At 43.3% G+C, this 17,400-nt stretch overlaps 1 protein-coding gene across 1 annotated transcript in view; it reads left to right on the plus strand.

The window, feature by feature from the left end:
• The window catches only part of ncf1 (neutrophil cytosolic factor 1), a 72,594-nt gene that overhangs the window by 14,543 nt on the left and 40,651 nt on the right, over positions 1-17,400 (plus strand). The window contains exon 5 of the mRNA XM_080509283.1: positions 16,170-16,228. Within this exon, the coding sequence (XP_080365409.1) occupies positions 16,170-16,228 (59 nt within the window). The remainder of the gene's footprint in view (positions 1-16,169; positions 16,229-17,400) is intronic.

The following is a 17,400-nucleotide window of genomic DNA, read 5'->3' on the forward strand; positions in this document are numbered from 1 at the left end:
CAGCCTTAATAATTATAAACGTTTGGAAGTTCTAAGCCACCTTGGTCCTTGGTGTTCTGTAGTGGGGGTTTTTTCTCCCCAAAACAGTTGTTATTACTTTTTATAACATAACACACAACAACAAAACAAAAAACAAATCACACTGCCCGTTCAGAAAGAATTAACAAAGGTAAAGTAAACATCACACTATTACTCATGCTCAAAGGTCTTTAACATACAACATGAAAGGCCCCCAGACCCTCCCAACAACATTCTGTCTGCCCTTCAACACACAGGTGATCTTCTCCAATGGGAGGGTTGACAACATCTGCTGCCTCCACTGTTCCACAGAAGGTCCATGACTCTTCTTCCAAAATAATGATATACATCTCTTAGCATTCAACAGGCTTATATTTATAAACATTTTTCACTCTTTGTATATGTACATTTCTCTGGGTATAAACCAAATATGAATAACCTTCGGTCCAATATAAATTTCTTACAAATAATGTTTTCAATGACACCTCTTATTTTTTCCCAAAACACTGCAATCTTCCTACAATACCACATGCAGTGAGCCAGTGTTCCCCTACAGTCGGTGCATTTTGGACATAGATCAGGAATGTTACCATTATATCTATGAAGATCTACCGGTGTCACATAGACTTGCATTAACGCTTTAAACTGTATTAATCTGAGGCGTACATTAATACATGGCCCATACGTGGTATGTGCAGAGCTACATGTAGCCCTCCACTCCACAGATAAATCCAATCACAAATCTTCATTCTAAGCTTGGAGTCTGCCATACGAATCTTCAGGATCTCTTGCCATCATAAAATTGTATATATGTGATATCATGCCTTTCTTTCGACGATCCTTTGTCATCATTTCCTCTAAGTCTGAGTGTGTCGGTTTTGTTAGTATATTGTTCTGGGTTTTGTGTATGTAACTTCACAATTGAAGATACTTAAAGAAATGTTTTTTATCGATATGAAATTGATCCTGTAACTCTTGAAAGCTCATTAGTGTGTCACAGTTAGGTAGGTAAGCATCTTGAATGCTTCCCAATCCTTTGACTCTCCATGTATGAAAAACTGCATCAGCTCTCCCAGGTACAAAAAATGGTTGCCCCATATTGGAGTAAATTGGGATAAACCATATGGTTCTTTTAAGTATTTTTTTTACATCTCTCCATATTCTGATCATATTTTTAAGTATTGTATTTTTCTTCTGTTTCAATAATTTTGTAACTGTGTTGGAATACATGTACATAGGGAGTTCTAAATGTAACCCTTGACTTTCCATATCCACCCAATGTGGAGAGTGATTTGTATAATAAAACATCATAGACCTCAACTGTGTAGCCCAATAATACAGTTGGAGATTTGGGCATTTTAGACCTCCTCGTTCATATGGAAGGTAAAGCAAAGACAGGCGGAGTCGTGACCTTTTATTATTCCATATAAATGTGATAAAAAAAACTTCTTAATTTGGAGAAAAAAGCCTGGAGGAGGCAGCAAGGGGATGTTTTGAAACTAAGCCCCGTTTCCACCGCACACAAGTGCCGGGACGGAGCGGAGCGGTACGGAATAGAGACCCCGACCAAAATTTTGGGTGGCGTCCCCACTGCAGAGAGGAGCGTTAAAAGTGGGCGGGGCTTATGAGCTCCGCAGAAATGTGACGTTACAACAGAAAAGAAAGTCGTCAGATGTAGATCTTATGAATCCTCTGTTGTTGTTTAAATTCTCCACTTTGCACTGTTATTTTTTGCAGCGGGAAAAAAAAAGTTACTTTTTGCAGCAGTCATTTTTTGCAGCGGAGAGCTGCAGCGCAACTTCCGTGTTTGTTGTGAGAGAGTGAACGCTCCGGCCACTTGCCAGCGACTTGGGGCCACTTGCCCCGCACTCGAGAGCTCGGGTGCGGGGCAAGTGGCCGGAGCGTTCCCCCCGGTTGGCCGAGGCACAGACACGGGAGTCTGAGCTTTCTGCTCAAACGCAGGAGGTTCTCCACTCCGGCGCTGATCGCGGTCCGGCAGCTCAGCGTCGGAACACGGAGGCGCCGAGCTCCGAGCTCCTCTTCATCGCTGCCGTGGTCCGTCCTCACGATATAGCGCCACTGACCGCGGCTGAACAGAACGCTGACCGCCTCTGGGAAGAGGAGCTGCCGGAGCGCGGTCAGTGCCGGAGACGAGAGCTCCAGACTCCGGTGTCCCGGACGCACATCAGCGCCATGCGCTATGCTGCAAACAGGAAGCTCCAACGCGGTGCAAAGTCCCTCCCCCCGGTCTCCCCCTGCCTCAAGTCACTCTTTCACCACAAACACTAAAGTTGAGCAGCAAAGAAAAGAAAATGAAAATAAAAACAACCAGAGCACAGCTGACCACACTGACAGCAGAGGATTCAGCCGGCACATTAACATATTGAGGGCGTGTCGTAAATCACTGACCAATCAGCAGACAGACGGCACTTTTTCTGCGGTGGAAACGGAGCTAAATAGAGTAATTTTGGTAACACATTCATTTTCAAAATATTGACTCTCCCTGTCATAGATATTGGTAGAGGCATCCATCTTTCAATTAAATTAGTTAAGTCTTTCTTTATGAGATTATAATTTATTTCAACTATTTCTTTCAAATCTGGCAACATTTGGATTCCCAGGTACTCAAAATGTGAAACTACATTAAATTGCAAGACCTCACGAGGTGGATGGACTCTATCATTTGCATTTAATAACAGAATTGAAGACTTGGTTCTGATAATTTTGTAACCAGATATCTTACTAAATGACCTTATTATTTCCAGAATGATTGGTTAAATATAGCAAAATGTTCTGACTCGTTGGTCCAACCGAGATCCCACTAAACTGAGGGTGAGAGCGCAAAGCAACAGCAAGTGGTTCAGCAGCTAATGTGAACAATAAGGGAGAAAGTGAGCAACCTTGTCTACAACCTCTGCTAATCTTAATTGGATCTGAAATATTTTTATTTGTCATGATTTCAGCAGTCGGATTTTTGTATAATATCTTGATCCATTTTAAAAAGTTTGCTCCACAGCCACATTTTTTTAAAACCTTAAACAGGTATAGCCATTCCACTCTATCAAAGGCCTTTTCAGCATCTATTGGTAGAAGAGCAGTGTCAGATACAATGAATTATATATAACAATCTCCTTACATTGTGAAAGCCCTGCCTACCCATTATAAATCCATTTTGATCCCGGTCAACTATGTGAGGTAGACTATTTTGTAGTCGCCTTGACAACACCTTAGTGATTATTTTTACATCAGAGTTCAATAGGCTAATGGGTCTAAAATCTCATCACATTTATTCATGGGTTTACCTGGTTTAGGTAAAAGAGCAATCATTGCTGTATTCACTGTAGAAGGGAGACAATTTAACTGATAAACTTCTGCAATCATTTCTAACAGAGGGCCTATTAATTTATCTTTAAATTTCTTGTATAGCTCAGTTGGGAGTCCGTCTGGCCCCGCTCTCTTTCTGGCCTTCATGTTGTCAATGACTTGTCCTATTTCTTCTTTGGTCATTTCTAAGTTTAGATGATTTTCATTTTCCTTTGAGATCCTTGGCATATCCAATTTATTTATAAAGGTATCAATTTCTTCTGACAGTAAAGTGTTTTGCACTTTATAGAGCTCTTTATAATATTTTTTAAAGGCCATATTAATCTCCTGTGGATCTAACAGGGTTTGGTCATCAGATAGAATTGTTGTAATAATTCTTGTGATAATGTAATAATGTTGTAATATGCACATAAATGCTGCATATATGCACATATATGACCATATATATGCTGCATATATGCACATATATGCACATATATGCTGCATATATGCACATATATGCACATATATGCACATATATGACAATATATATGCTGTATATATGCACATATATGACAATATATATGCTGCATATATGCACATAAATGCTGCATATATGCACATATATGACAATGTATGGGCTGCATATATGCACATATATGACCATATATATGCTGCATATATGCACATATATGTAGCATATATGCACATAAATGCTGCATATATGCACATATATGACCATATATATGCTGCATATATGCACATATATGACCATATATGCTGCATTTATGTGCATATATGCAGCATATATGACAATATATGGGCTGCATATATGCACATATATGACCATATATATGCTCCATATATGCACATATATGACAATATATATTCTGCATATGTGCACATATATGCACATATATGCTGCATATATGCACATATATGACAATATATATGACAATATATATGCTGCATATATGGAAAGTCCCACATGGACAGAACCTATATAAACATATATGTTTTAATATAGGTTTTGATATAGGTTTTGAATATATGTGAAATATATAAAATTGGCCGTTTTCCTATATGTTATATACATATATGTACATATATGCCAAACCTATATCAAAACCTATATTAAAACATATATGTTTATATAGGTTCTTTCCATGTGGGTAATCTTGTCTTGAAGTTCTTTTATTTTACTTTCTAAGTGTGACCTAACTTCTCCATTCTTTTTGGATTTATGACCTGTATAACTAATTATATGTCCTCTAAGGAATGCCTTCAATGCTTCCCATTTTATAGATGCTGTTGTTTGTGTGGTATTAATTTCAAAAAATATATCAATTTGTTCGCCTAAATATTAGACCAAATCTTCATCCAGTAGCCATTTATGTTGAAATTGCCACCGTGGAGGGTTTCTTTTCAGCTTAGCATCTTTATATATCAAGCAACAGGGAGCATGATCCGAGATCACAATACCACCAGAAGAGCAGTTGTAAACTTTGGATTGTAATATGGTAGAGATGAGAAAGAAATCTATTCTAGAGTAAGTCTGGTAAGTACCTGAGTGACAGGAATAGGTTCTAATATTTTGATTTCTCTCCCTCCATATGTCAATTAAAGTTAAATCTTTCATGAATCTTTGAATTGTTGCTCTACAGTTAGCATGCGACTGATCTACTCCACTTGATCTATCCAATTCTGGTTTTAGCGCACAATTAAAATCTCCCCCAATTATGTGGGATCCCTGAAGAGTAGAAAGAGTTAAAAAAAAGATAATTGTAAAAATTACTATCATCCACATTAGGTCCATAAACATTTGTCAAATTCAAAAATTGTTAAAAAAACAACACCCTGAAGAATTAAATATCTTCCTCTTCTGTCTTTGACAGTATTTTTAATTTGAAAGGGAATCGACTCGTGTATCAAAGTCATGACTCCTCTAGACTGTGATGTAAATGCTGCTGTATGCACGCCTCCCCTCCACCTCCTCATCCTCCTCCTCCTCCTCAAAAGGTTGTCATCCAGGAGAGGAGTTTCCTGTAAAAACACTATTTTGGAATCCATCTCCTTAATTTTGTTTAAGACTTGTTTAATTTTCTGGAGGCGCTGCAGGCCCCTACAGTTCCATGAAATAAATTTAAGATCTAAACCCTGAGACATGAATATTGTAAAATGACTTTGTCATAACGTTACTTTGTAGTATAGAAACACATTCACTGGGCAGAACAAAAACAGATGAATCCAACAGGTCGAACACAAACACTTCCCTTTACCCCCATCCACTGGATGACCCCCACCCTCCCATCCACTGGATGACCCCCACCCTCCCACCCCCACCCTCCCATCCACTGGATGACCCCCACCCTCCCCAACTTTGCCTTCCGTTATTGCCAAGGACCAGTCCACACTAAGGAGGACTGGTCAAGCCACTTTCCTACACTGCTCCTCACTGCTACTGTATCATCATTATTTCAACTCCTGCTCACCTACATATTTTTTCTTTTCTCCTTTTGTAAAAAATAAAAATTTACTTAAATAAACTAAGACATAAAACAAATGGTCCACTGAGCTTCCACTCTCAATTATGTAGCATAAACAAATAAAGTAAATAAGAGAATATAAGAAATGTGTAGTATCCACTTAGTTTGATCACTTTGAATATCACCGGTTAACCAAAATGCTACAATGTGTCGGTCATTCATGCACACGTCTTATATCAGACCAGCTGGTCCCTGCATGTTAGTGTTCTTCATGGTTTGGAACTTCTTGGATGATCTTCAAAAACACATTAGCTTCTGCAGGTGTTTTGAATACATGAGTCTTAACCCCCATAAGTCACAAGAAGCTTGGCAGGAAAAGCCACTCCATGTCTAATGTTCATCTTTCGGAGTTCCTCACGAATGGGGTGGAACCCTTTCCTCTGCTGGAGCAGCCCTGTGGCTAAATATGGGTAGAAGCAGACCTGCTAGTTGTTGTAGGTGATGTCCTTTCTGTCCCGCGCCGCTTGGAGGACCGCCTGTTTGTCTTTGAAGTTCAGAAAGTGCATTATCACTGCTCTTGGGCGAGACTTGGTGTCCCTCTTTGGACCTATCCTGTGTGCTTTCTCCAGTATGAAGGGAGACAGTGACTTTTCACCCCCGCCCAGCGCCTCTCGTATCCACCGCTCCCAGAATGAGCACACGTCGGCTCCCTCCAATCCTTCTGGCATATTAACAAGTGTTGGGATTTATGGTTGGTAATTAGCATTAATAATTACTGTAAGTAATGGATTACTGAAAGTAATAGATTACTGAAAGTAATTTAGGAAATATTGGGATTACTAATGTAAATGGTTAGTTACTCATCAGCAACTCCTAGAGTAATTGAGTAATTACTCAAAAGTTAATAAATTATCAAAAATAATTTATTAATGAAAAACTATTAATTTGAATAAATTGATTATTTATCAAATAATAATTGAATCGGGGCACCACCAGGTAAGCTGGAAATAGCTAGTACCAAGTTTCAGTCACGTTTGTCAAAAGGTTATTTAAGTCAGTTAATATTTCTGTGTAAATATAACAATATTAAATAACAAGGAAGGTGTGAGATTCGAGCACAGACTGTTACAAACCAGTGAATTGTCAACAATAAATACACAATAATTACCAAGAATTGATCATTCAGTTAAAATGCGTTTATTAACAAAAAGGTAATTATTCAATAATAATTCAGAAATTATTTATTAAAACAACACAATTAAGTAATAAACATCAAACACGGAGATCTAATCTATTAAACAGCAAACACTATGTACAAAGAAAGAGGGTGTGTGTGTGTGTGTGTGTGTGTGTGTGTGTGTGTGTGGAAGCCTGAGTGGGGATGTAATGACCACGAGTGTCCACCAGGTGGCGGCGGACCTTGGCGGGTCAGTGTGAGTGGGTGTAATGACCTCGAACAGACACCAGGTGGCGGCAGGCGGCTGGTTCGAGGCAGTAACCGTAACGACCACTAGGGGCGCGGCGGCGCACGGAGGGAGAATGCAATGACTCGACTTGTCCACCGAGTGGCGGTCTTTCAAGAGATCGCAATCACCCACGCGGCCACCAGAGGCGCTCGGCGCACTCCTTCTGGACGGCGTGACGTCACTGTGCTCGTGCACGGCTCATGAGCCTGCTTGGAGCGCGCCTGGGGGCTCGTGGCCAAGAATTCCCAGGGACAGTGAACTACACACGGTCTCAGCGCATGGGGAACAGCTGTTGCTGCTGCGTGATCGAGGGAGAGGAGATGAGAAGAGAGAAAAAGGAGGGGGAGAAAGGAGGACAGATCCTACTGTGTGTCCAGCTCTGCACACTGTCTCGGTCTGCACACGGAGTCTAAAAGTGAGACTGTGGCAGTATTAGACTCCAGGCACAGAGGGGCAGACAGAGGGGGGGGGGGCTGCACAGTGCGGAGGTTCACGTGGAAGTGAATCCAACGCGCAGACACAGATGGGTTGGAAACACGGGATCGGCGTCCCTGAGTTCAAACACAATAATAAAACACACAGCAATATTAAAGTCACGTTATTCTCATTGCCTGCCCAGACTCTAAGCCTTACTCAGTTTGACGAGGGTGAACGTGCTGCGGCGGCCGGGGAAAGTCCGTTGATTTCCCGGCTGGAGCTTGTTTCTCTGGCGTCCCAGGGAAACAAGCTGAACTGTCTGTGGACAGGAAAAGTCCACAGGATGATCCCAGGATGATCAAGCGCTTCTTTTGAGGAGGGGGGAGAAGAAGCGGCTTCAGGTCTGCATGCGTGAGGAGTGTGCGCTGCCACTGCACACTCGGATCTGGTGAAGAAAAGAAAAAGGAAAAAGGAAAAGTAATTCCACGTTGGTTCTCGGCTCGTCCGGCCAGGTGTGGAACTCCGGGGCCCGGTCAGCGTTAACACATGCAGTACTTTCTCTCCGTGCGAAGAGGTGCGTCCGGCTCGGAGCACATTCGGCTTGGAAGAGACAGTTTTTACCTTCGCGGGGGTTTTTATACCTCTTGTTTTGGTTCCGGGTCCTCGCTGGGGTCAGGGCCATGTGGACCAATCCTGAAGGAGGGCCCGCCCCGGACATTCCAGCTGGTGAGGGAGCTCTTGGGCTCCCCTGCTGTTGGCCTCCAGTGTTGCACCTTGAAAGGGGGGGGGACCCAGGGGAGGGTCACATGACCAATGGCGAACTTTTCCAGTTCTTACCATGTGGTCTCTTTGTTCTCAAAACGTGGTCCCCCCTCCCCCCTTCCATGAGGTTGAGTGGCCCAACACCCATCTCCTTCTGCATGTCCCATAGCCGCCGTCATGTTGTCAAGCTTGGTTGTGAAATCTGTTTTCCTTGCCGCTATTTCCCCTTTCACTGAGCTCAGCATCACCAACACTTGGTTAACTTTATCTCCCAGCGAGGCGTCATCATCACTGACCAGAGCTTCACCGTTAGCGGGCTCCTTAGTAGCATGCTGTGCAGTCATGTTGCTACTAGCTCTCGTCGCTTCACTGTCACGGAGGTTATAGTCAGGCAGCTTTGTCTGCTTGGATGGAGGCTCCTTCTTACCCCTTTGTGTCTTGTTCGAGATCATCGTGTTTTTAGGAATCTGTTTTGGCCAATATTGCGCGTGAGCAGGATGTTTTAGCAGTTAAGTAGGCGCAGCGAGGAAACACACGTCTTATACGTGGTAAGAACCGGATGTCTCCTGTAGTGTTTTTAAACTTATACATGATGGTTTATTTTTCCATAAGAATTTTGAGATATGAGAATCCAATGTATTAAGCCATGTTTTTGGTGGTTTTGTTGGAATTATTGAAAAGATTTACTTAATTTTAGGCAGGACCATCATTTGAATTGATACTACTCTAAGTGATATAAGAAGTGTCCTCCATTGAGTGAGATAAAACAATAGTTTTAATAAAGGAGGGTGTAGTTTAAGTGCACCAAGTCTGACAGTTTGGCTGAGATATTAATGCCGAGGTATTTGATGTTCCCTGGTTTTAGTGGGGTATTTGATGTGTGCTGAAAAATAGAGTTAATAGGCAAGACAACTGATTTATTCCAATTAATAGAATATTCTGAAATTGCAGAGAATCTGCGAGGTGTTTTGTAGGAAAAGTAATACATCATCTGCATAAAGGCATATTTTATGGGTTGCATTTGCTGTTTGTATTCCTTTTATGTTATTGTTCTGTCTAATGGCTGCTGCTAATGGTTCAATAAAAATTGCAAAGAGAGATGGTGAGAGTGGACACCCCTGCCTGGTACCTCTCTCGAGATTGAACCTTGAGGAAGTTTGAGCAACAGGCACTGGGTGAGGTGTACAATGTTTTAATCCAGGAGAGGTAATTTTGTCTAAATCCAAATTTCCGTAGTGTAGCGAGTAGAAATGTCCAATTTTCCCTATCAAAAGCTTTTTCTACATCTCAGGAGGTGATAATGGCCTTTTGTTTATTCTGGTGGCAGTGGTCTATAAGATTAATTAATCTGCGTGTGTTGTTAGTGGAAGGTCGTCCTTTAATGAACCCTGTTTGATCAGGGTGTCAGATGTGGGGTGTAATTTTTTCTATTCTGCTTGCTAATGTTTTACTGATTATTTTAAGATCTACATTGATTAGTGATATCGGGCGATAGCTAGATGGTAGTGTATGATCTTTATCCGGTTTAAGAAGAAGATTGATATTTGCACAGTTCATATGTAGGGGTAGAGATGAAGATTCTTTAGTTTCCTCAATTGTTGTTAAAAAAAATGGTGAGAGTAAAGGCCAAAATTCTTTATAAAATTCAGTAGAGTAGACATTAGGTCCTGGAGCTTTACCGTCAGGTCCTGGAGATTTACCGTCAGGTCCTGGAGCTTTACCATCAGGTCCTGGAGCTTTACCATCAGGTCCTGGAGCTTTACCATCAGGCATGTGCTGGAGAGCTTCATGCAGTTGTTCTACTGAGATGGAAGCTTCTAGGCCTTGGATCTGTTCGTCTTTTAATTTTGGAGGTCAACTGTTCAGAAAGTCTCTAGTTCAGATTGTGAAGGGTCAATTTGTGAAGACTAAAGTTTTCTATAAAATTCTGTGAAAGTAGTGTTTATTTCCTGAGGGTCACAAGGGATTTCACCATTTTGAGTTTTAACTGAGGGGATTGAACACTTTTCTTTATTTCGTTTTAACTGATTGGCTAAGAGTTTGCTGGATTAATTGCCATGTTCAAAGTTCTCCCAGTGTAATCTCTGGAGTTGAAATTGTGTTTTGTGTTCAGTTATTTCATTCAAATCCATTTTTAATTTCCTTAACTCCTTTAATAAGCAGTTTGTCAGGATTGGTGCAGTGTAGGATTCAAACGCTAATTAGATCGGGATGTAAAATTGTAAGTAAAGTTTATTTAAGTCTCTCCAACGGAGCGGCAATCCGTAGTGAGGAGTCGTAGGAGTGGAGGCGGCATCACGGAAACAGGATCTTCCCAGCTGGACAGAGCGGCGCACACTGGGACTGTACGGGAGAACAAACGGAGGTCAGAACACTCAGAAGCTTTCAAACACGAAGCGAACAAACTCATAACCAAAGGCACGAGGGGCAGAGTCGAGGTACCGCTGGGTAAAGGATCTTGCGATGAGATCCTGGGATCCCGGTCCTTAAATACTGGCTTCCCTCATTCGCTTCAGGTGTGCGTCCTGCTCCGTCTGCTCTGCCTACGCTCACACACGCCCACATACACACACAAAAACCAAAACACAGCAAGAGACATCTGCGGGCTGTGACAGTACCCCGCCCCCCACCCCACCACCACCCCCCCCCCCCCCCCCCCCCCCCCCCCCTTAACAGATGCCTCCTGGCGTCCTACCCGGCTTATCCGGATGCTCCCGGTCGGTCAGCAGAATCCTATCCAGGATGTGACTACGCGGCACCCATGACCGTTCCTCAGGACCGTAACCCTCCCAATCCACCAGGAACTGGAACCCCCTGCCCCGGCGGCGAACATCCAAAATCTTGCGGACTGTGTAAGCACCCCCCATGCTCATCAATGAGCAGGAGGGGTGGCGGGGGCTCGGCGGAGGCGCTAAGAGGGCTTGACTGGACTGGTTTCATCAGAGAGACATGGAATGTGGGGTGTATTTTTAAGGATGCTGGCAGCTTCAGCCTCACCACCGCCGGGTTGATGACCTCCTCGATCTAAAAAAGGTCCGACAAAACGAGGCGCCAGCTTGCGAAGGTCGCGGGAGGAGAGCTATACCTTTTGTCCTGCTTGATATGAAGGAGCGGGAGACCTCAAACGATCAGCCAGTCTCTTGTTGTGAGCGGATCATCGAACCAAGGCGGCCCTCGCCTCCTTCCAAACCCGCTGGCAGTGGGTCCATTTGTGGATTGAGGGCTATGTTGAGGTTTCCTCCAACTAGCAGTGTTTTGTCAGAGTGTTGAGAGGCTGGTGAAGAAGTTGTGATAGATGGAGGGTCATCAACATTTGGGCCATAGATGTTTGCAATACACATCTATATGTTCTGAAGAGAGATATGAAGAATTACAAATCTTCCCTCCGGGTCTATGGTTGTATCTTTATGAGAGAATTGCTTTTTATTGCTGATTAAAATAGCTACGCCTCTCTGCTTGGAGTTCTAACCAGCTGAGTGTGTGTGAGGGAATTGTGGTGAGATCAATTTGTGATGTCCTGTGGACGGTGTGTGTGTCTCTTGTAATAAGACAAGGTCTGCCTGTAGTTTATCCAAGTGTTCGAAAATGTTTTGTCTTTTTGTTTGTGTGTCCATTCCACGTACATTCCAGGTGACAAATCTGAACATGTCTCTGGCTACACTCATCGTCTAGGTGGGTTTTCTAATGTGTGTGTGTGTTTTTGTGTGTGTGTGTGTGTGTGTGTGTGTGTGTGTGTGTGTGTGTGTGTCTGTGTGTCTGTGTGTGTGTGGATGCACGTGTGTGTGACTGCGTGTGCGCATGTTTTTAAGGTTCCTAATTCTGACTGGTTGTTTAACATGGAAGTGTGTGTCTGTTGACATAGGAGTGTGTGATGTCATGACAGTTGGATTGTGGTGTTGTGGTATTAATCTGGTTAAAACAGTGGAAAAGCATTACTATTAAAACAAGGGAGGGGGTGTAGAAATAGAAAGTAGGAGGCCAAAACCCAAAGAAAGACAATCCCAAACTCATTGGTGATGTTAGTGGTGATGTAAGGAGCTCCTCCACCAGGGTGAGTCGGGCATCGAAGCTGGACAGCTTGGTGTTGATTCTGTCCAGGATGTCCTCAAACTGTTTAGATGGTGAAGGAGCTGCAGTTGGAGAGCTTTCAACGCGGCTCCTCTTCGAAGATGAGGTCTGCGAAGTCTTGGACATGACGAGACAGTCGTAGCACTCGTCCAAGTAGGATTGAAGGTCTTCTATTGTGTCTTCTTCCAGCGTTATAATTTAGCTTAATTTACCCTTTGTTTCTTTGTTTAGTCTAGTTTGTTGTTTTTTTTCCCCCTCGGTAGTCTGAAAAGTTTGCTTTACAGCCTGGGTGCGCCATGTTGGATTGCACTCGATAACGTCACACTCGAATCACTCAATGCGCATGCTTCATGAGTATAGGTATCTTGACCGGATAAAATATCTTTCACATCTCCTGTCTTCACTTTTCTACCCCTCTTGTTTTGAACGGCTTTATGGAGTCTGTCGACACCCCATAGCTGCCAGGATTTGCTGTGTTGTAACATTGTTGTTTCATAGACCATTTCTCAGCAATGTTATCTTCAACAGTTACGAGGTTTAACTGACCTTATGTGTGAGAGAGAAGTACTTTATTTTATTTCATCTAAAATCCTAAGTCTAGGCTGTAAGCTGTCGTTGTTGTTGTTTGACATTAGAATTAAATCTAACATTAAACCCTGTTGGGCCCAAAATCTATGCTCTCCTTCAAGCAGCTCTCCCTCAAGAGATCAGGCTGCAAGAACAATGGGGAGATAATAAAACATAAAACAGCAGGGGGGAGGACAGCAACCTGAGGGCCACAATCCCCAGGTTGGAAAAGCCCCATCATTGGTCGAACCCGACCCGGACACAGCGGGTGTCCGAAATGCAACTTGGTTAAGCCCAGCTCACAAACAACTGCCCCCCACTTCTCAACCTGGTCTCCAAGCAGGGAGCACGTCTCTGGTGCAACCGGGAAGATCAACAGAGCACAAAGTGGATCATAATATAACCCAACCAAGGCGAGCAGAACACACTGTTTGGACTTTCCTTTTTCTCTTTTCCCTTTTTCTTTTTGTGGATCCTGGGAGCCAGACGCGAAGCCGCATCCCCCCTGCCCCCCAGCTGCAACGTGCTCTACAGACCTGTAGAAAGACCAGGCCATGCCGGTGCTCCCACACAGCTGCAAACCTGAAGCTTCCTGGCGGCTAAGCAAGGGCCCTACGAAAGCCCAGCCAATGGACGGTGCTGTACCGCACAGCGCAACGGAACCATAAGAGAGTTTTTGTCTGGGCAGCGCTGCCAGATCAGCCTGAGGCTAACCTGCAATTGTGTTTCATGTGCCGCTGATAAGCATCTGTTGTGTACACACGTGAATGCGTTCACGTGCATCATCGCAAGCTCGGGACTCTGGTTTTGAGATCTCTGGGTGGAGAACCGAGCCACGGAACCAATCATCGCCAGAACTTTCTTCCTCTTTTCCTCCTCTCTCTCTATAATTAACCACTCATGTGCACGCGCCCCCCGTGCGTATTCCACCATCGCATGTGTCAACTAATTGAGATAAGCTCTCCACGTAGCCACATTTCGCATCTGACCCGCTAACTTGTGCCGCCGTGATACATCCGTATCGCCACCGGAGTTTGACTGTATGTCTCAACATCCAGTTAAACTCTGGCGTTACAGTAATGATTTGGCCTCGGTGAGACTGCTTGCTACAAGCGTCCCCCGCGCATGCGCGTGACGGACATCTTGTTTATCTGGTTACCAAACAACCGCCGCGTCCCCAGAAAGAGCAAATCAACCACCTCTAGTGGCTGCATGGGTCCATCTCTCCTTTCGCCCACCTGGTGGTCGCATCGAGTCATTGCGCTCTCCCGCTGCGCGCCCCTAGTGGTCGTCATGGTCACCACCCCGAACCAGACGCCTATCTCCTACTGGTGTCCATTCAAGATCGTTACACCCACTCACACGGACCCTCAAGGTCCACCGCCACCTGGTGGACACTTGTGGTCCTTACATCCCCAGTCAGACACCCCCCCCCCACCCACCCACACACACACACACACACACACACACACACACACACACACACACACACACCCTCTTTCTTTGTACATAGTGTTTGCTGTTTAGTAGATTAGATCTCCGTGTTTGATGACGTTGTTACTTGATTGTGTTTATTTCTGATGATTTCCAAATTATTTATGAATTAATACATTTTTGTTAATAAACGCCTTTTAGCTGAATTGATTGATTCCTGGGAATTATTGTGTATTAACTGTTGACAATTCACTGGTTTGTAAAAGTCTGCGCTCGAATCTCACACCTTCCCTGTTAAGATTGTTATATTTAAAGAGAAATATTAACCAACTTAAATAACCTTTTTAGAAAAAAGACTATATTTTGATATTAGCTATTTCCAGTTTAGCTGGTGGTGCCCCAATTTCATTATTATTTGATAAATTATCAACGTATTCAAATTAATCATTTTTCATAAATAAATTATCTTTGATAATTTATGAACTTTTGAGTAATTACTCAATTACTCTCGGAGTTGTTAATGAGTGAATTACAGTTTTCGTCCATTAATAATTTAAATTTTTCCTAAATTACTTCCAGTGATTTATTACTTTCAGTAATCTATTATTTACAGTACTTTTAATGCTGATAACCAACCATAAATCCCAACAACCCTGTACTGTCCAAAGGTCGACTCAAACATCAAACTGTTTAAGACCATGTATACAGATAATTAAACATTAAAATATTTAAAAACATCCCCTAATACAGGTATTAAACATTTAAAAACCATCCCTAATACAGGTATTACACTATTTAAACCCCTGTATACAAAGGAATTAAACTATTTAAACCCCTCTGGATAAAACAAAATAACCTTAATTTAGTAAAAACTTTCCATAACTTAATTTAGGAAGTTACCGGTGCACCTGCTCATTTATTCAAAGTAACCATAAAATAATAAAATCCTCATAAAATTGTCACAAAACAGTCATAAAAGACGATAAACATGTTTTCATGACCTTCTCCCCCCTAGCCCCACCCCTTTTTGACCCAGACATCAAATGGTTAGGAGTCATAATGATGTCACTCTCCCCATGATGTCACTCTCCTCCATGTCACTCTCCTCTAACCTCCATAATGTCACTCTCCTCTGACCTCTACGATGTCACTTTTTTGTCAGGATTTAGTGTCAATTGCAAGCAAAATATTGGCACTTTACCCTAACCATTTATGGTAGAAAGTGGGCGTGTTGAGGGTGGGGCCTGAACTAAACCATCCAGGTGGACTGGGATCTAGAAAAGGAAAATATTGTGGCAAGACGAAGGATGAGTCAGAGCTGAAGGTAAGAACACGTCTATATTCAGCAACCGCCAAAACTCAACTAAACAGTACGGCAACAACCCAGGCACGGGAGAACTCAAACCCCGCCCCTTTTCCCACAATCCTACTGGGTGAGAGGCCTGAGTCCTAACGGCCGCCACAGTATGTCCAGACATGGGAACAGACGATTTTATCAATCCCTCTTTTTTGGGCCCATGCCATTTTCTGCTTTTGGGAGCATGTACATTTCTAGTAGAATCCTATGCGACTTTTTATAAATGAAGCTTCTGGTAATTATTGAAAAATGTTGGTTGTGACAAAACAACTCTGATTTTTCTTTTGTCAGGCTGAAGAGAAATGAGACATTTGTGGTGTCCAGAGAGCTGGCGAGGGGCGTGGCGTCAGGTGAGTAAAACACTTCAAATCAAAAATAATGTCACCTAATGTGAATCCCCCGAATGTACTACCCCCAAACTGTAGGACCCCCCCACCATTGTACCACTCCCCCCAATGTACCGCCCCAAAACTGTAAAACCCCCCATTTTACTACCCCCAAACTATGACGCCCCAATGTACCACCCGCAAACTGTACAACCCACCAATTAACCACCCCCAAATTGTTGGATCCCCCAATGTATCACCTCCAAACTGTACCACCACCCCATGTACGACCTGCCAAAATTCCTCCCCCCAAGCTGTACGACCCGCCAATATACCACCCCCAGACTGTAAAACCCCCCATTTTACTACCCCAAACTGTATTACCCCCCAATGTACCACCCGCAAACTATAGGACCCCCCAATATACCACCCCAAAACTGTACAACCCCACCATTGTACTGATCCCCAAACTGAACAACTGTACGACCCCACCATTGTACCCATCCCAAACTGTACAAACCCCCAATGTACAATTCACTGCTTCAGTCCTCCCATCATATGAACACCTAAATGTACAACACCACTGAAACTGAAAGCGCCACGGACTGAAGGAGCCACACACCACCAACAACCACTGGAGCCACAGTGGAAGCCAGCTTTTGTAGGCGAGCCACCGGAAGACGAGCTGGGCCGAGCCGTCCTTGGTTGCCTCCTACTGTCGGCTTCACAAACACAGACATACAACACAGTACCACAATACCCTCAGGGGGGCTGTCGTACCCTGTTTTTACAAAAACAGATATTTTCCCCTCTATGTTTAGCAAAACAAATCTTCATTGACACGACCTCGCATATACACCTGGTTCTGATCTGCTATGAGCAGCCAAACCTGTCGGGGGCAGTGTAACAAGAAGCCATGATAGCCAATCAGAATCCTGGAAAACAACACGTCGTCACGAATCCTGAGTAAAGTAAATATCCGCCTACCCTCCTTTAGATACAAACAGAGACAAGCATTTTATCCAGATCTCCTCTGTGCATGGAGTTTTCAGGAATCATTGTTTGTGGTGAGTCGTAGCTGGTTTATGTGGAAATTCAAGGCTGAAACGCAGAGTCATTAAATACCTGGGTACATGTAAACCGGGCCTGAGTTTGTGCCTTGCACTAACATATAAACACAGCTACGAATCTTTGCA

This window comes from Blennius ocellaris (assembly GCF_963422515.1).
Source record: "Blennius ocellaris genome assembly, chromosome: 14".
NCBI classification, from domain to species: Eukaryota; Metazoa; Chordata; class Actinopteri; order Blenniiformes; family Blenniidae; genus Blennius; species Blennius ocellaris.